Source organism: Aquarana catesbeiana, linkage group LG09, assembly GCF_042186555.1.
Source record: "Aquarana catesbeiana isolate 2022-GZ linkage group LG09, ASM4218655v1, whole genome shotgun sequence".
Classification (NCBI taxonomy): domain Eukaryota; kingdom Metazoa; phylum Chordata; class Amphibia; order Anura; family Ranidae; genus Aquarana; species Aquarana catesbeiana.
The window spans coordinates 317,951,772-317,972,231 of record NC_133332.1 but is presented as its reverse complement, the minus strand read 5'-3'; the positions used below and the strand labels follow the sequence as shown (position 1 = coordinate 317,972,231).

At 48.9% G+C, this 20,460-nt stretch overlaps 1 protein-coding gene across 1 annotated transcript in view; it reads left to right on the top strand.

Moving 5' to 3' along the window:
- The first annotated feature begins 3,677 nt into the window (after nucleotides 1-3,677).
- The window catches only part of LOC141108812 (relaxin receptor 1-like), a 155,165-nt gene continuing 138,382 nt past the window's right edge, over nucleotides 3,678-20,460 (top strand). The window contains exon 1 of the mRNA XM_073600764.1: nucleotides 3,678-3,843. Coding sequence (XP_073456865.1) covers nucleotides 3,780-3,843 — 64 coding nt within the window. The 5' untranslated portion in view covers nucleotides 3,678-3,779. The remainder of the gene's footprint in view (nucleotides 3,844-20,460) is intronic.

The window sequence follows — 20,460 nt, the reverse complement described above, 5'->3', positions numbered from 1 at the left end:
TCCAGGATCCCCCCTTATCTGTGACTTCCTATCCAGGATCCCCCCTTATCTGTGACTTCCTATCCAGGATCCCCCTTATCTGTGACTTCCCATCCAGGATCCCCCTTATCTGTGACTTCCCATCCAGGATCCCCCCTTATCTGTGACTTCCTATCCAGGATCCACCCTTTTCTGTGACTTCCCATCCAGGATCCCCCCTTATTAATGACTTCTCATCCAGGATCCCCCCTTACCTGTGACTTCCCATCCAGGATCCCCCCTTATCAATGACTTCCCATCCAGGATCCCCCCTTATCTGTGACTTCTCATCCAGGATCCCCATTATTTCTGACCTCTCATCCAGGATCCCCCCTTATCTGTGACTTCTCATCCAGGATCCCCCCTTATCTCTGAACTCTCATCCAGGATCCCCCCTTATCAATGACTTCCCATCCAGGATCCCCTCTTATCTGTGACTTCTCATCCAGGATCCCCCCTTATCTCTGACCTCTCATCCAGGATCCTCCCTTATCTGTGACTTCTCATCCAGGATCCCCCCTTATCTCTGACCTCTCATCCAGGATCCCCCCCTTATCTCTGACCTCTCATCCAGGATCCCCCCTTATCTCTGACCTCTCAACCAGGATCCCCCCTTATCTCTGACCTCTCATCCAGGATCCCCCCTTATCAATGACTTCCCATCCAGGATCCCCCCTTATCTGTGACTTCCCATCCAGGATCCCCCCTTATCTGTGACCTCTCATCCAGGATCCCCCTTATCTCTGACCTCTCACCCAGGATCCCCCCTTATCTGTGACTTCTCATCCAGGATCCCCCTTATCTGTGACTTCTCATCCAGGATCCCCCCTTATCTCTGACCTCTCATCCAGGATCCCCCCTTATCAATGACTTCCCATCCAGGATCCCCCCTTATCTGTGACTTCCCATCCAGGATCCCCCCTTATCTGTGACCTCTCATTTAGGATCCCCCTTATCTCTGACCTCTCACCCAGGATCCCCCCTTATCTGTGACTTCCCATCCAGGATCCCCCCTTTATCTGTGACTTCTCATCCAGGATCCCCCCTTATCTGTGACCTCTCATCCAGGATCCCCCTTTATCTGTGACTTCTCATCCAGGATCCCCCCTTTATCTGTGACTTCTCATCCAGGATCCCCCTTATCTCTGACTTCTCATCCAGGATCCCCCCTTATCTGTGACTTCTCATCCAGGATCCCCCATTATCTGTGACTTCTCATCCAGGATCCCCCCTTTATCTGTGACTTCTCATCCAGGATCCCCCCTTATCTGTGACTTCTCATCCAGGATCCCCCTTATCTCTGACTTCTCATCCAGGATCCCCCTTATCTCTGACTTCTCATCCAGGATCCCCCCTTATCTGTGACTTTTCATCCAGGATCCCCCCTTATCTGTGACTTCTCATCCAGGATCCCCCTTATCTCTGACTTCTCATCCAGGATCCCCCCTTTATCTGTGACCTCCCATCCAGGATCTCCCCTTATCTGTGACCTCCCATCCAGGATCTCCCCTTATCTGTGACTTCCCATCCAGGACCCCCCCTTATCTGTGACTTCTCATCCAGGATCCCCCCCTGTGACCTCCCATCCAGGATCCCCCCCTTATCTGTGACTTCCCATCCAGGATCTCCCCTTCTCATCCAGGATCCCCCCTTATCTGTGACTTCCCATCCAGGATCCCCCCTTATCTGTGACTTCCTATCCAGGATCCCCCCTTATCTGTGACTTCCTATCCAGGATCCCCCTTATCTGTGACTTCCCATCCAGGATCCCCCTTATCTGTGACTTCCCATCCAGGATCCACCCTTTTCTGTGACTTCCCATCCAGGATCCCCCCTTATTAATGACTTCTCATCCAGGATCCCCCCTTACCTGTGACTTCCCATCCAGGATCCCCCCTTATCAATGACTTCCCATCCAGGATCCCCCCTTATCTGTGACTTCTCATCCAGGATCCCCATTATTTCTGACCTCTCATCCAGGATCCCCCCTTATCTGTGACTTCTCATCCAGGATCCCCCCTTATCTCTGAACTCTCATCCAGGATCCCCCCTTATCAATGACTTCCCATCCAGGATCCCCTCTTATCTGTGACTTCTCATCCAGGATCCCCCCTTATCTCTGACCTCTCATCCAGGATCCTCCCTTATCTGTGACTTCTCATCCAGGATCCCCCCTTATCTCTGACCTCTCATCCAGGATCCCCCCCTTATCTCTGACCTCTCATCCAGGATCCCCCCTTATCTCTGACCTCTCAACCAGGATCCCCCCTTATCTCTGACCTCTCATCCAGGATCCCCCCTTATCAATGACTTCCCATCCAGGATCCCCCCTTATCTGTGACTTCCCATCCAGGATCCCCCCTTATCTGTGACCTCTCATCCAGGATCCCCCTTATCTCTGACCTCTCACCCAGGATCCCCCCTTATCTGTGACTTCTCATCCAGGATCCCCCTTATCTGTGACTTCTCATCCAGGATCCCCCCTTATCTCTGACCTCTCATCCAGGATCCCCCCTTATCAATGACTTCCCATCCAGGATCCCCCCTTATCTGTGACTTCCCATCCAGGATCCCCCCTTATCTGTGACCTCTCATCCAGGATCCCCCTTATCTCTGACCTCTCACCCAGGATCCCCCCTTATCTGTGACTTCCCATCCAGGATCCCCCCTTTATCTGTGACTTCTCATCCAGGATCCCCCCTTATCTGTGACCTCTCATCCAGGATCCCCCTTTATCTGTGACTTCTCATCCAGGATCCCCCCTTTATCTGTGACTTCTCATCCAGGATCCCCCTTATCTCTGACTTCTCATCCAGGATCCCCCCTTATCTGTGACTTCTCATCCAGGATCCCCCCTTATCTGTGACTTCTCATCCAGGATCCCCCTTATCTCTGACTTCTCATCCAGGATCCCCCTTATCTCTGACTTCTCATCCAGGATCCCCCCTTATCTGTGACTTTTCATCCAGGATCCCCCCTTATCTGTGACTTCTCATCCAGGATCCCCCTTATCTCTGACTTCTCATCCAGGATCCCCCCTTATCTGTGACTTCTCATCCAGGATCCCCCCTTATCTGTGACTTCTCATCCAGGATCCCCCTTATGTGTGACTTCTCATCCAGGATCCCCCCTTATCTCTGACTTCTCATCCAGGATCCCCCTTATGTGTGACTTCTCATCCAGGATCCCCCTTATCTGTGACTTCTCATCCAGGATCCCCCCTTACCTGTGACTTCTCATCCAGGATCCCCCCTTATCTGTGACTTCCCATCCAGGATCCCCCCTTATCTGTGACTTCTCATCCAGGATCCCCCCTTATCTCTGACTTCTCATCCAGGATCCCCCCTTATCTGTGACTTCTCATCCAGGATCCCCCCTTTATCTGTGACTTCCCATCCAGGATCCCCCCTTATCTGTGACTTCTCATCCAGGATCCCCCCTTATCTCTGACTTCTCATCCAGGATCCCCCCTTATCTCTGACTTCTCATCCAGGATCCCCCCTTATCTGTGACTTCTCATCCAGGATCCCCCTTATCTGTGACTTCTCATCCAGGATCCCCCCTTATCTATGACCTCCCATCCATATAATGCTGAGTAGTGAATCATCACAGGTGGTGCAGAGCTGTATTTCCCGGCGCTGTCAGATAGCAGTATAAGGAGAGGGAAAGGGACTGCCTGGAGCCTCCCTCCCCCTTCCTCTTCGATTCCTTCCACACCGTCCTGGACTTCAGATAGTGGCGGATCACACACCGAATAAAGGATGATCCTTCTTCTCTCCATCGCTTCCCTTCTCTCCATCGCTTCCCTTCTCTCCACAGCCACAGGTGAGTTCTGACCTTATTCACTTTATTCCCTGAGAAGCTTCTCCTTCCATCTCATTGTGGGGAACGTGTCTTCTGTACAGGATACAGAGAGATATACAAATGATAGATATCTAGATTCTCTCTATGCTGTGCAGAAGAGCTTACAATTCAATGAAGTAAGCAAATGTCCTGTCTGTCTGTCTCTGAAGATCGATCGTCCCACTGTCTATCTATGCAACTTAGAAGAGCAAATCTATCTATCTATCTATCTATCTATCTATCTATCTATCTATCTATCCTGCTGAGAACAACATACAATTTAATTCAGTAAGCAAAGGTCTTGTTTGTCTGTCTATGTCTCTATCAACCCATCTATCTAGCTAACTATGCTACTCAGAAGAGCTTACAATTTAATGTAACAAAGAAGCAAAGGTTCTATCTATCTATCTATCTATCTATCTATCTATCGATCTATCTCAAACCTATCTGTCTATCGCTGTAGATTGTCTATCTATCTAACAGATAGATAGATATCTACAGAGATATATAGGTCTGAGATAAGATAGATAGATAGATACTTCTTTACTAATATAAATTGTAAGCTCTTCTGAGTTGGATAGATAAATAGATAGTGAGATTGGTCGATTGAGACAGTTAGATGGAGGTATTGATTGAGATAGATAGATAGATAGATAGATAGATAGATAGATAGATAGATAGATAGATAGATAGAGCCATAAACAGACAGACAGGACCCTGACTTCTAGGACCCTTGCTTACTTATATAAGTTGTAAGCTCTTCTGAGAAAGATAGATAATTTGATTGATAGATAGATAGATTGTAAGCTCTTCTGAGTTGCATAGATAAATAGATATTGAGATTGGTTGATCGAGACAGATAGATGGAGGTATTGATTGATTGAGATAATTAGAGAGAGAGAGAGAGAGAGAGAGAGAGAGAGAGAGAGAGAGAGAGAGAGAGAGAGATAAGATAGATAGATAGAGACAGAGAGATAAGATAGATAGCTAGAGAGAGATAAGATAGATAAGATAAGATAGAGCGAGAGATAATATAGATAAGATGAGAGAGAGAGAGAGAGAGAGAGAGATAATATAGATAAGAGAGAGAGAGAGAGAGAGAGAGAGAGAGAGAGAGAGATAAGATAGATAGAGAGAGAGAGAGAGAGAGAGAGAGAGAGAGAGAGATAAGATAGATAGATAGATAGATAGATAGATAGATAGATAGATAAGACAAGATAGAGAGATAAGATAGATAGAGTAAGAGAGAGAGAGAGAGAGATAAGATAGATAAGATAAGATAGAGAGAGAGAGATAAGATAGATAGCTAGAAAGAGATAAGATAGATAAGATAAGATAGAGAGAAAGATAAGATAAGATAAGATAAGATAGATAGATAGATAGATAGATAGATAGATGCATAAACAGACAGACAGGACCCTGATTTCTAGGACCCTTGCTTACTTATATAAGTTGTAAGCTCTTCTGAGCAAGATAGATAAATAGATAGATTTGCTTCTTTAGTAAAATAAATTGTAAGCTCTTCTGAGTTGTATAAATATATAGTGAGATGGGTCGATCAAGACAGAGATAGATAGATGGAGGTGTTGATTGATATAGATAGATAGGCATTGGTTGATAGAGGCATAGATTGATAGATAGATGACTATAGATGGGCAGATAGATACAAATAAAAACAGATAAAAAGATAGATATTGAGATAGATAGATAGATAGATAGATTTGCCTTCTTTACTAAAATAAATTGTAAGCTCTTCTGAGTAGCATAGATATAATATAATAGATAGATAGGACCTTTGCTATAATGAATTGTTAGCTCTTGGACCAGCATTTCTAGAAGACTTGTATCTGTTGGTGTTTCGGGTTTGCATAGTGCGTCTTCTCCTCGTCCTCCTGATTTATGAAGGTTGGGAGGTGTGTGATCCCGGATAATCCCGGAAGGATTGCGGATGTTATATGACAATGGAGTGACACTCCGGGGAATGTGAGATCCCATCCAGAGAGGAGGAACGTCCACATCTACTGATTCCACATCACTGCGGTCCTATCTCCTCCCCTCGGATTTATTATTACCCCCCCCCCCCCCCCGCCATTCATTGTACACATTGTTCCCCACATTCTTCTACTCGGGGTACAATCCCCTCTTAAGTATGATGGAACTTTCTTCTCTTCATAGTGATGAATACTTCATAAAGCATGGAGTGTGACTTTCATTCATCAAACCTTCTCTGCTGGAGAACCAATCACTGTCATAGAAGACACACAGACCTGGAAGATTCACCTGCAGAGAATGTGGGGTGAACGGCAGACCGCTTTATAAATACACTCCTGAACCCCATTCCTGGTGAAGAAAAATCAGATCCGAATGTCTGGACACAGTTTTGCAACTTTGACATGTGTTAGTAAAACTGTACATATCATCACAACTACTCCGAGTATCCGAGGGGATCATACCGCGTCTTTTCAGGACAAACTGGACTTTCATTTGGGGATAAATGGTTATGAAGAGATTCTGAATTTTTTTTATCAAAGGGAAACTGGCAAAAAAATATATATTTTCTTTTAAATGTAGCTGAATATTTCTTGCTCCTGCCATGACCTACCACCAAAGAACAACCCAACACACACTATATTATCAAAAGTATTGGGACGCCTGCCTTTACACGCACGTGAAATTTAATGGCATCCCAGTCTTAGTCCGTAGGGTTCAATATTGAGTGGGAAGGCCATCCAAAAGGTTTAGGAGTGTGTATATGGGAAGGTTTGACCATTCTTCCAGAAGCGCATTTGAGAGGTCAGGCTCTGATGTTGGACGAGAAGGCCTGGCTCGCAGTCTCCACGCTAAGGATTTCTATAGGGTTGAGATCAGGACTCTGTGCAGGCCAGTCAAGTTCCTCCACCCCAAACTTGCTCATCCACGTTTTTATGGACCTTGCTTTGTGCACTGGTGCGCAGTCATGTTGGAACAGGAAGGAGCCGTCCCCAAACTGTTCCCACAAAGTTGGGAGCATGAAATTGTCCAAAATGTCTTGGTATGCTGACGTCTTAAGAGTTCCCTTCACTGGAACTGAGGGGCCAAGCCCAATCCCTAAAGAACAACCCCCACACCATAATCCCCCCCTCCACCAAATGATTTGGACCAGTGCACAAAGCAAGGTCCTTATGAATGTGCACCATAAAGGTCTCTTTAACCCCATGTTGCTGACAAATGCACCATGACCGCATGCATTTGCAGCACTTCCCCATTTGCTAGTGTATAGCGTTCAGCGAGCTTGCAATTTCCCGCTTGCTACATGTTATGGGCAAAAAGATACAATGTACAGTGTCTTGAAAAGTATTCATACCCCTTGAAATTCTCCACATTTTATCATGTTACACCCAAAAACATAAATGTATTTTATTGGGATTTTATGTGATAGACCAACACAAAGTGTCACATAATTGTGAAGTGGAAGGAAAATGATAAATGATACAAATAAATATGTGAAAAGTGGGGGGGGGCATTTGTATGGCGCTCCCCGGAGTCAATACTTTGTAGAACCCCCTTTCTCTACAAGTCTTTGGGGATGTCTCTACCAGCTTTGCACATCTAGAGAGGACATTTCTGCCCATTCTTCTTTGTAAAATATCTCAAGCTCTGTCAGATTGGATGGAGAGCAATTTTCAAGTCTTGCCACAGATTCTCAATGTGATTTAGGTCTGGACTGTGACTGGGCCATTCTAACACATGAATATGCTTTGATCTAAACCATTCCATTGTAGCTCTGGCTGGATGTTTCGGGTCGTTGTCCTGCTGGAAGGTGAACCTCCTCCCCAGTCTCAAGTCTTTTGTAGACTCTAACAGGTTTTCTTCTAAGATTGTCCTGTATTTGTCTCCATCCATCTTCCATCAACTCTGACCAGCTTCCCTGTCCCTGCTGAAGAAAACCATCCCCACCACATGATGCTGCCACCACCATGTTTCACGGTGGGGATGGTGTGTTCAGGGTGATGTGCAGTGTTTCTCATCTGACCAGATCACCTTCTTCCACATGTTTGCTGTGTCCTCCACATGGCTTCTCACAAACTACAAACAGACTTCTTATGACTTTCTTTCACCAATGTCTTTCTTCTTGTCACTCTTCCATAAAGGGCAGATTTGTGGAGAACACGACTAATAGTTGTCCTGTGGACAGATTCTCCCACCTGAGCTGTGGATCTCTGCAGCTCCTCCAGAGTTACCATGGACCTCTTGGCTCTTCTCTGATGAATGCTCTCCTTGCCCGGCCGGTCAGTTTAGGTGGACGGCCATGTCTTGGTAGGTTTGCAGTTGTGCCATACTCTTTCCATTTTCCGATGATGGATTGAACAGAGCTCCGTGAGATGTTCAAAGCTTGGGAGATTATTTTATATCCTAACCCTGCTTTATACTTCTCCATAACTTTATCCCTGACCTGTCTGGTGTGTTCCTTGGCCTTCATGATGCTGTTTGTTCACTAAGGTTCTCTAACAAACCTCTGAGGGCTTCACAGAACAGCTGTATTTATACTGAGATTAAACGACACACAGGTGGACTCTATTTACTAATTAGGTGACTTCTGAAGGCAATTGGTTCCACTAGATTTTAGTTAGGGGTATCAGAGTAAAGGGGGCTGAATACAAATGTCCCCCCCCCCACACTTTTCACATATTTATTTGTATCATTATCATTTTCCTTCCACTTCACAATTATGTGACACTTTGTGTTGGTCTATCACATAAAATCCCAATAAATACATTATGTTTTTGGTTGTAACATTACAAAGTGTGGGGAATTTCAAGGGGTATGAATACTTTTTCAAGGCACTGTATCAACTATATATCAACACGGGGGCGGGCACAAAGATACAATGTATCAACACAGGAGCCATACAGCAGCTGATCATAGCCAATCACAGGCTATTGCAGTGATCAGGTGATCGGAGCCGGTCTGGTCCCCATTCTTCCTGATTTGTTAGTACCAGACCCAGGAACTGTCAGTGATGGCTCCGCCTCCATGCTGGGAGCGCGCCATCCACACGCCGTCCGCACAAGCACAGGCGCGGTCCCACGAATAAAGACGCGCTTCCATGAAGCCTGCATGTATGCGTTCGGTGGCGGGAAAGGGGTTAAAGTAGATGTAGACCCAAAACTTCCACAAATCGGCGAAGAGACGCCAAAGCGTCACATGTTGCCAAACCATTGTTTGTTTGTTTGTTTATTTGTTTATTTTGATTTTCAGTTGCTATGCGGGTTTAGCGGATTGGATGTCACCCAATGAAATTATTGATTTCGCGGTTGGCAAACTTTGGCGCAGGCTCTCAATTTCTCTTATTGAGTTGTTCGGGTTGTGAATGTCTGGAGGGAGGTCTAGTTGATGTCATTTAGGGGGGAGGGGGGTCTATCTATCAATGTTTTCACACAAGATCTAATTAGTGAAAAAGGTCAATGTGTGAATGTTGGGTGAAAACGTTGATAAATGGTCCCCTTGAGGGTTTTCTTCCCTTCTGTGGAGCGATTGATCGTTATTTCTATCCTGTTGGTTTGACATTTTTATTGATTTTATTTTTCACTGTCTGTTTTTTTTTTTTCCTTTTCTGTGAAAAAAAAAAAATCGATATAATGAGGCTGATGAGAGTTGTTTTATCGATTTTTGTTTTTTGTTGAAAGGAGCCAAATGTCAGGAGTCTTATAGCCCGCTGCACCCTTATAAACCTTCAAATCCACCTTAAATCTGCCTTCCGGTCCCCCCTTCAGTCTTGCACAGGTGTACCGGCTCCTCCCCCTTCAGTCTTGCACAGGTGTACCGGCTCCTCCCCCCCTCAGTCTTGCACAGGTGTACAGACTCCTCCCCCCTTCAGTCTTGCACAGGTGTACCGAATCCTTCCCCTTCAGTCTTGCACAGGTGTACAGACTCCTCCCCCCTTTCAGTCTTGCACAGGTGTACAGACTCCTCCCCCCTTCAGTCTTGCACAGGTGTACAGACTCCTCCCCCTTCAGTCTTGCACAGATGTACAGACTCCTCCCCCCTTCAGTCTTGCACAGGTGTACCAGCTCCTCCCCCCAGTCTTGCACAGGTGTACCGGCTCCTCCCCCTTCAGTCTTGCACAGGTGTACCAGCTCCTCGCCCCTTCAGTCTTGCACAGGTGTACCGGCTCCTCCCCCCATCAGTCTTGCACAGGTGTACTGGCTCCTCCCCTTCAGTCTTGCACAGGTGTAGCAGCTCCTCCCCCTTCAGTCTTGCACAGGTGTAGCGGCTCCTCCCCCCATCAGTCTTGCACAGGTGTACTGGCTCCTCCCCCTTCAGTCTTGCACAGGTGTACTGGCTCCTCCCCCTTCAGTCTTGCACAGGTGTACTGGCTCCTCCCCCTTCAGTCTTGCACAGGTGTACCGGCTCCTCCCCCCATCAGTCTTGCACAGGTGTACTGGCTCCTCCCCCTTCAGTCTTGCACAGGTGTACTGGCTCCTCCCCCTTCAGTCTTGCACAGGTGTACTGGCTCCTCCCCCTTCAGTCTTGCACAGGTGTAGCGGCTCCCCTCCTGGACTGAAAGGACTTCCTCTGATTTCACCGCACACTGTGAATCTTCTCCCCATGAGAGGTAGAACGCTCAGACAAGCTTCAAGTTGTTGTAAAGGCAGCAGGTGCATTCTATGCATTAAGGTGAAAAACCTTCAGCCCCCCAGAGCCCCCCTTTTACTTACCTGAACCTCGATCGGGGATGAGCACAGCAGCTCCAGCCGGTGTCTTGGGTCCTCAGTGGATAGATTGATAGTAGCGCATGCCATTGGCTCCCGCTGCTGTCAATCAAATCCAATGACACGGGAATCGGGGGGCGGGCGAGTCCTGCTGTCTGTGTCAATGGACCAGGGGGTGGTCCATCCATTGCAGGAGAATGGGTGCCGCCCCCCCCCCCATCCATGCATCCGGCCCCTTTCAGGAGCACATGAATTCCTATGGCGTGGATGGGCGGGGGGGGCTGTTTTTTGAAGCACTGATTAGAGCCAGAGGCTCTAATAGGCTTCAAAATAGGGTGGGCTTGGGGGCGCAGAGCATTGCGTCCAGAGCCCCACTGAGCCTCCTCTCGAACAATCGGGAAGCAAGTCTGATACCCCATTGGCTGAAAGGGACAGGTGGTCCTATTGGAGGCCTAGGAGAAGAAGGAGGAGCCGCACAGAAGACACAGGAGCCCGCCCACCGTCCATAGAAGCCTGCTGCCCGCCGGAGCCCGCAACCCTCCGAAGCCCGCTTCCTGTCGGAGCCCGCAACCTTCCGAAGCCCGCAACCCTCTGAAGCCCGCAACCGTCCGAAGCCCGCTACCTGTCGGAGCCCGCAACCCTCCGAAGCCCGCAACCCACTGAAGCCCGCAACCCTCCGAAGCCCGCTACCTGTCGGAGCCCGCAACCCTCCGAAGCCCGCAACCCACTGAAGCCCCGCAACCCACTGAAGCCCGCAACCCTCCGAAGCCCGCTACCTGTCGGAGCCCGCAACCCTCCGAAGCCCGCTACCTGCCGAAGCCCACAATCCTCCAAAGAGTGCAAAACGCCGCTGCTCGCCAAAGCCCGCCGCTGCCTGCCAGAGCCCACAACCAGCCCACCAGGGCAAGTGCAGGGGGGGGGTGCACCGACCAATGGGGGGGTTGTTTGCCGCCCTCTCAAAAAAAAAAAAAAAAAACCACCGGCCGCCACTGCAATGGAAGCAGCAGCAGAACCCGGGAGCACGTGTCCCCTCGGAATGCGGGTCTCAGAGGGGGCACTTGATGTGGGGAGGAGGCCAGAAGAGGAGGATCCGGGCCACTCTGTGCAAAACCCTTGCACAGAGGAGGTAAGTATAACATGTTTGTTATTTAAAAGAAATAAAATAAAAACTAACCTTTACAACCCCTTTAAGTATTTAGCAACCCCCTAAATACTTACTGTGACCCCCTGGTGGATTAGGGTGCCCCTCAGGCTTGTGTGCTGATTTCGGAGCAATGTGGATGGTGGATGCATCGGGAAATCCAGCCAGGGGGGGTGGAGCTCATCCAGCTCCCGTGACCACTAGAGAGAGGAGTGAAGGAACCCCTGGTGCGGCACATTCACATGAGTAGTACGATGGTAGCAAAGACAACTCAGCCTGGGGCTCCTGCCAGGCCACACCCCCAACATGTTTCGCTCCACCCCCCGAGCTTAGTCATGGTGATCCTGGGGGCGGAGCAAAATGTGTTGGGGGCGTGGCCTGGTGGGAGCCCAGACTGAGGTTGTCTTTCCTACCATCGTACTACTCTTGTGGCACCGGGGATCCCTTCCCTCCTCCCCCTAATACTTACCTGAGCCCCATCTAGATCCAGCCATGTGCATGAGTACCTCGGCCATCCGGGACTCTCCCTCCTGATTGGCTGAGGCACAGCATTGGCGCCATTGGCTGTCAAGTGAAAGTCAGTTAGCCAATGAGCAGAGAGAGGGGCGGGGCCAAACCACGGCTCTGTTTTCTGAATGGACACAGGGAGCTGCTGTTCGGCTGAGGTGCCCCCCACAGCAAGCTGCTTGCACTTAACAGGAGGGAGGGGCCAGAAGCGCCAGCGTGGGGACCCAAGAAGAGGAGGATTCGGGCTGCTCTGTGCAAAACCATTACACACAGAACAGGTAAGGGTAACATGTTTGCCATTTTTAAAGAAAAAAAAATGAGACTTTAGTATCACTAAGCACTTGGAATGGATGTAAAGAAGAGAAGACTGCAGATAAACAGGTACAACTTATGTATGTTTCTTCTCTGTGTATGACCTGAGGATAGTTACTTGTGTGTGGAGGGTTTACAGATGTGAACCCCCCTCCCCCCCCCCCCCCCCCCCCCCGTCATCTGAGAAGCATCTGCTATCTTCTCTCCAATTCATGCGATTATCTGAATATTCTTCTAGACGCTGTGAATTGCTCATAGCGGAAGACAATATGGAGGCAGCGCGGCGCCTGCGGAGAGTGTGATTTCACCGGGGTCACGCACCCTGTGCACTCGCCTCACTGGCCAGCTTTTCAAGCGATTTCATTTCATAGAGATTCTGAAAATAAACCATCAGGACACCCAACGAGGTCATCAATAAAACCCACCGAGCGTTCCAAGGGCAAGCCGAATCCAAGTTCATATTTCACCGGCGGTATATCACCTCCAAACACGACGCTCTTTGAATCGTTTCAGTTTTATATTTTGAGATCCTAGATTTCTTTTTTAGGAAAATGTGGAAAAAGATGCATTTTGATATTTATAAGTATACAAAATATCCGCTGTGTATAGAAATCAATCAATGGATCAAATAAATAGACCATGTGGTCCCCTGACCATCACACCCTATATGAGCTTGTAGGACCTCCTATTGCAAAGCCATGGTCATTAATATGTAGTTGACCCCTCCCCCCCCCCCCCATGCCCATTAATATGGAGTTGACCCCTCCCCTATGACTTATAATATGGAGTTGACCTCTCCCCCCCCCCCCCCCCCCCCCCCCCCCCCATGGCCAGTAATATCGTGTTACCCCCTTCCCCCCCATGGCCAGTAATATGGAGTTGACCCTTCCCCCATGACTTATAATATAGAGATGACCCTCTTCCACCCCCATGGCCAGGGATATAGCATTGCCCCCTCCCCCCCTCCCCTCCCCCCCATGGCCAGTAATGTGGCGTTACCCCCTTCCCCCCCCTTATGGCCAGTAATATGGCGTTTCCCCTCCATGGCTATTAATATGGCATTGTCCCCTTTTCCCCCATGGCCATTAATATAGAGTTGACCTCCTCCCTCCATGACTATTAATGCGGCATTACCCCCTTCTCCCCATGGAAAGTATTATGGTGTTGCCCCCTTCCACTCCCCCCATGGAAAGTATTATGGTGTTGCCCCCCCCCCCCATGGCCATTAATATGGAGTTGACCCCTCCTCCCTTCCCCCATGAATATAAATATGGCGTTGCCCTCTTCCCCCCCCATGCCCAGTAATATAGTGTTGCCCCCTTCCCTCCCCCCCATGGCCATTAATATGGAGTTGCCCCCCTCCCCCATGGCCTTTAATATGGAGTTGGCCTCCTCCCTCCATGACCATTAATATGGAGTTGACCCTTCCCCCCCCCATGGCCAGTAATATGGAGTTGACCCATCTCTCATGACTTATAATATGGAGTTGACCCCCCCCCCCCAGATGGCCAGTAATATGGCGTTGCCCCCTTCCCCCGCCATGGCCAGTACTGGGGCGTTGCCCCCTTCCCCCCCCCCATGGCTAGTAATATGGAGTTGCCCCCTTTCCCCCCCATGGCCATCAATATAGAGTTGACCTCCCTCCATGACTATTAATGTGGCATTACCCCCTTCTCCCCATGGCCATTAATTAATATGGAGTTGCCCCTCCCCACCATGACCATTAATATGGAGTTGCCCCCTTCCCACCCATGGCCATTAGTATGGAGTTGCCCCCTTCCCACCCATGGCCATTAATATGGAGTTGACCCTTCCTCCCTTCCCCCATGACTATTAATATGGAGTTGACCCTTCCTCCCTTCCCCCATGACTATTAATATGGAGTTGTCCCCTTCCCCCCATGCCCAGTAATATGGTGTTGCCCTCTTCCCCCCCCCCCCCCATGGCCATTAATATGAAGTTGCCCCCCTCCCCCATGGCCATTAATATGGAGCTTGGCTCCTCTCTCCATGACTATTAATAAGGAGTTGTCCCCTTCTCTTCATGGGCAGTAATATGGTGTTTGCCTTCTCCCCCCCCCCCCCCCCCATTACCAGTGATAGGGGGGTTGACCCCTCCCCCCCCCTCCCAAGGCCAGTAATATGGTTTTGCCCCCTTCCCCCCTCCCAATGGTCACTAATATTGTGTTGACCCCCGTGGCCACTAGTAATATGGTGTTGCTCCCACTCCCCCCCCCCCCCCCCCCCAATGGCCACCAATATGGAGTTGCCCCCTTTATCGCCTCCATTACCATGAATATGGAGTTGCACCCATGGCCATTCATATTGTATTGCCCCCTTCTCCCCCATGGCCAGTAATATGGTGTTGCCCCCTCCCCCTCTATGGTCATTTATCTGGTGTTGCCCCCCTTCCCCGCCTCCCCATGGCTATTAATATGGAGTTTCCCCACTTGTGGTTATAATATCCTCCACTCTTCTGGGAAATCTTTCCTCGAGATTTTGGAGAGTGTCTTTGGGAATTTGTGCCCATTTGTGAGGTCAGGTACTGCTGGTGGATGACCTGGCTTCCATGTTGAGCCCCACATTTGGCGCCCAAAAAAAAAGACCTGACTCACTATAAGTGGTCCAATTCAGTCCAAATGAGTTTGGTAGGGTTGAGGTCAGGGCTCTGTACAGGACACTGAAGTTCCTCCACACCAAAGTGGTCAAACCATGTTCTTCTGCAGTTGTCCCAGTTGTTGTTCTGCAGTTGTCATTGTAATTAATATGGAGTTCCCGCTTTGTGGCTATAACATCCTCCACTCTTCTAGGAATACTTTCCACGAGATTTTGGAGGGGAGCGTCTGTGGGAATATGTGCCCATTTGTGAGGTCAGGTACTTATGTTGGATGAGAAGACCTGGCTCACCATTGGTGTTCCAATTCATCCCAAAGGTGTTCAGTAGGGTTGAGGTCAGGGCACTGTGCAGGACACTTGAGTCCCTCCATTACCTCAAACCTACTGAACACCTTAGGAATGAGAAGACCTCTTCCCAAAGGTATTCTGTGGGGTTAAGGACAGGTACTGATGTTGGATAGAAGACCTTATACCAAAGGCCTTTCAAAAGTAGGGTTGAGGTCAGGGCTCTTTGCAGGACACTCGAGTTCCTCCACACCAAACTGGTCACACCATGTCTTTATGGAGCTGGCTTTGTACACAGGGGCACAGTCATGGTGGAACAGAAAAGGGTCTTCACCAAACTGTTGCCACAAGGTTGGAAGAGCAGCATTGTCTACAATGTCTTTGCATGATGGAGTATTACCAGGACTATTCACTGGAGACACCTGAACTCCATAATTTGAAGGGTGGCCCACATACTTTTGTACATTGGTAAAATAGATTTGGCGCACTCTTCCCTACTTAACCCATAATTTTCAAAATATATGAATTGAATAAAAAAAAGTCCTCATACTTAAATAAAAATGTATGAAAATATATGATTGACTGTGCCCAAAAATCCCAGCAGTTGTGGAACTCTCACGGGAACTTGTATGAAATGTTTACAACTGCTGGGATTGTTGAACACTAATTATTATATACAATGTACACTATATTACCAAAAGTATTGGGACGCCTGCCTTTACACGCACATGAACTTTAATGGCATCCCGGTCTTAGTCCGTAGGGTTCAATATTGAGTTGGCTCCGCCCTTTGCAGCTATAACAGCTTCAACTCTTCTGGGAAGGCGTCCACAAGGTTTAGGAGGGTGTCTATGGGAATGTTTGACCATTCTTCCAGAAGAGCATTTGTGAGGTCAGGCACTGATGTTGGACGAGAAGGCCTGGCTCACAGTCTCTGCTCAAATTCATCACCAAAGGTGTTCTATCGGGTTGAGGTCTGTGCAGGCCAGTCAAGTTCCTCCACCCCAAACTCGTTCATCCATGTCTTTATGGACCTTGCTTTGTGCACTGGTGGGCAGTCATGTTGGAACAGGAAGGGGCCGTCCCCAAGCTGTTCCCACAAAGTTGGGAGCATGAAATTGTCCAAAATGTCTTTATGGACCTTGCTTTGTGCACTGGTCCAAACCATTTGGTGGAGGGGGGTGATTATGGTGTGGGGTTGTTTTTCAGGGGTTGGGTTTGGCCTCTTAGTTCCAGTGAAGGGAACTCTTAAGGCGTCAGCATACCAAGACATTTTGGACAATTTTATGCTTCCAACTTTGTAGGAACAGTTTGGGGATGAACTTGACTGGCCTGCACAGAGTACTGAACTTAACCAGATAGAACACCTTTGTGGGAAGACCAGTCAAGTTCCTCCACCCTAAACCCCCCTCATCCATGTCTTTATGGACCTTGCTTTGTGCCCTGGTGGGCAGTCATATTGGAACATGAAGGGGCCGTCCCCAAACTGTTCCCACAAAGTTGGGAGCATGAAATTGTCCAAAACGTCTTTATGGACCTTGCTTTGTGCACTGGTCCAAACCATTTGGTGGAGGGGGGGATTATGGTGTGGGGGGGTGTTTTTTCAGGGGTTGGGCTTGGCCCCTTAGTTCCAGTAAAGGGACCTCTTAAGGGGTCAGCATACCAAGACATTTTGGACAATTTCATGCTCCCAACTTTGTGGGAACCGTTTGGGGATGGCCCCTTCCTTCCTTCCACACGGGCTTCCGTTGGTGACCACATTACACAGACTGCTGTTACCATCGGGACACCCTCCCCGAAAAAAAACCCCAGGCAGCCACCAACGGAGTGCATGTAGGTGAGCAATAGCAGCAAAGGGGCTGCAGGAGATCCGCAACCACTAAAATGTAACAGACGATGAAAATTAAAACTTTATTTAAGAAAAGGGCATCTGTTTTATGATACCGAGCTAAGTAAATGCCACCCGGTTACATCTCCTTTAGGATTTGTAAAGGAAATGTTTGTGTAACATTCTACACGTCGCACTGTTTAGCATAAATTAAATTCTGAGAGGTGTGTCTGGAGGGCGCTGGCAGTGTTTAATAAAGCTTTTTTTGATTTGTAGATTCATGTCGCTGCGGCTTCACAGAGACAATATCATTTTTACAAGTCTTTTATTATTACAGATTGTCATCCTTTATAAAGTGTTAGGAATGACCCCGGACCTACGGCGTGGCGTCCAAGGCCCCCCCCCCCCCCTCTTCCCGGGATTTTCTCCCTGATCTCCTACAACGCTCTTAGTATTAGGCCCCCCTTTCACACATGTGCGACTTGGGACTGCAAACTCGCATGACAAGTCTTCCCCCGTGATTTCCAATGAGTACCGTTCATATCTGTGCGACTTGGTATGGATTGGGGGGGGGCATGCCTTTTTTCATTTTTGCGTGGGTGTTGCCCTTAAAATCCATACCAGACCCCCCATGCCATTTTTTTTTTTTAAATTTTGGGTGTGGGGGTTTCCTTTAAAATCCATACCAGACCCAAAGGGCCTGGTATCTATTGGGGGGGACCCCCATGTCATTTTTTTTTGGCGTGGGTGGCCCCCTTAAAAGCCATACCAGACCCAAAGGGGCCTGGTATGGATTGGGGGGGGGGGGGGGCCCATGCAATTTTTTTTTTTTTTTTAATTGCGTGGGTGTTCCCCTTAAAATCCATACAAGACCCCCCCCCCATGCCATTTTTTTTTTATTATGGCGTGGAGGGTTACCTTTAAAATCCATACCAGACCCAAAAGGACTGGTATGGATTGGGGGAGGGAACCCCCAAGCCATTTTTTTTTTTTGGCATGGGAGGTCCCCTTAAAATCCTTACCAGACCCGAAGGGCCTGGTATAGATTGGCGGAACCCCAATGCCATTTTTGTTTTTTTTCTATACATTTTGGCGTGGGTGTTCCCCTTAAAATCTATACCAGACGCAAGGCAGAAAATACGTGCCGGCCCGCACTGTAGCAGTAAATCTGCCAGTGGTGGGCTGGTGCTCACAATTTTTGGGGGGGGGGGGGGGTGCAAAAAATTTTTTGAAAAGAAAATCATCAAACGCAGCCACTCATCAGTTGCAGCCACTGTGCCAAACGCTGCCACTGTGCCCATCAAATGCCCCCAGTGTGACCCCCGGCCGGCACTTACCTCTCACCCGCTTACCGACTCACCCGCTGCCCCACCGTCTTGATGGGGCAGCGGGGACGGCGACGAGCGGGGTCCTCCATGCGTCTCCTGCCGTCCTCATCTCCCGTCCTCTCCTCCTGATAAGCGGTCCAATAGCGGCGCCTGTCATTTCAGCCAATCAGGTGACAGGTAACGGACCCCGAGCACCTGATTGGCGGAGAGGCGGTTTAGTGTTTAGAAAAGCGAATAGTCGTTCTCTTTTTTAACACAGCTTGGCGCTCGCAGGTTACTTTTTTCTTAAGTCTATAGCTCTAATCAGGTGCTTCAAACCCCCCCCCCCCGCCCCCCGCCATTCAAGCGCCCGAAAAAGGGGGCCGGGCGCCTGAATAGGGGGTGGCAGCGGCGGCCATAGATGGATTCATGCAATGCACGAATCTACCTATTGGTGATAGAGGGGGGGGGGGGGTGGTGGCAGGAGAGAGGGGGCGGTGCCCGTGCGCCCTTACGGGCTGACACTAAATCTGCAGTGCGCGGTCGGCAAGCGGTTAAGAACGAATGGCGCCCGAACGTGCGGTGTGAGTTTTGATGCAATTTCACATCACGGGATTCTGCCCAGGATTCCGTGTGTTGACTAAAGGTGTGAATGGGGCCCAATAGATAACACTGGAGAGGTGGTAGGAACGTATGAGAGTGCAGGGAGAGGGAGACACAGGGGAGAGCACAGGCTGGGAGCGCACAGGTGACGATAACGAGGGGCTGATAGACACAGAGAACAAACAGGAACTAAACTGGAGAGCAGACAGAGAGGGGGGAAGAGAGACGGGACACTACCAGGAATGCTCAGGATTACTAAGGGTAGGAAAAAGACTGGGGGGGGACACAGGTCACAGGAAGGGGTGCACAAAGCTGGGTGCACAAGGAGCACAGGGGAAACACCAAGAAGAAGAACAGCAAATCCTGAATGGAACACTGTGGGATATGGGTTGGGGGGGTTTGGCTACTAGCGTGTGGATGAATTGCTTGAACCCTCAGCATTCCATGCGATAGCCTTGCAAAACAGCGCTCCCCCCTCTTAGATTGTCAGGAAGCCCGCGGCTTTACCCAAAAGGAAAGACCCGGTGCTGGAACCTGAAACAGTCTCTGTCAGGCTGAGTCCCCCCCCCCCCCCCCCCATACACTATGTTGTCAAAAGTATCAGGACGCCTGCCTTAAGGCTGCGTTTCCACTATTGCGACTTAGAGTGCAGCTTTTGATCCAACTTTACACTCTCTGGATCAAAAGGCGCATCAAAGTAGTGCAGGCACCTTTTCACAGTCGCATGGATAGGAAGGAAGGGGGGTGCCATTGAAAATCAATGGGCTGTGGCTCGTTGTGCGACTTTAAGTGTCCAAAGTCACATGACAGGTAGCACTGGTGGAAACTGAGCCTTTACACGCACATGAACTTTAATGACATCCAGTCTTATGCTGGCCATACACTATACAGAAAATCGGCCGAACCCATTTTCGAAAAACGAACGTTTCGACCGTGACCGCAAACGATCGTGCCATCATATAATGTCCGATAATCTGTTCAGTGGACATGAATAAATAATTTTGTGTTCGTTTTTTTTACATATACCTAGTGCAGGGCAGTTCGGACGGGAAACACATTAACCTTGCAATTTATCGTACGTTCGGCAGAAATTTTCCAAACATGCCGTTCGTTTTTTTTCCACAAAAACGTCACAAACGATTATCGATTTGTACCCACTAACTTGCCGAAAAACTAACGAAGTGTCCATACGAACGATTTTTCGGCCGATTTTTCGTATAGTGTATGGCCAGCATAAGTCTGTAGGGTTCAACATTGAGTTGGCCCCGCCCTTTGCAGCTATAACAGCTTCAACTCTTCTGGGAAGGCC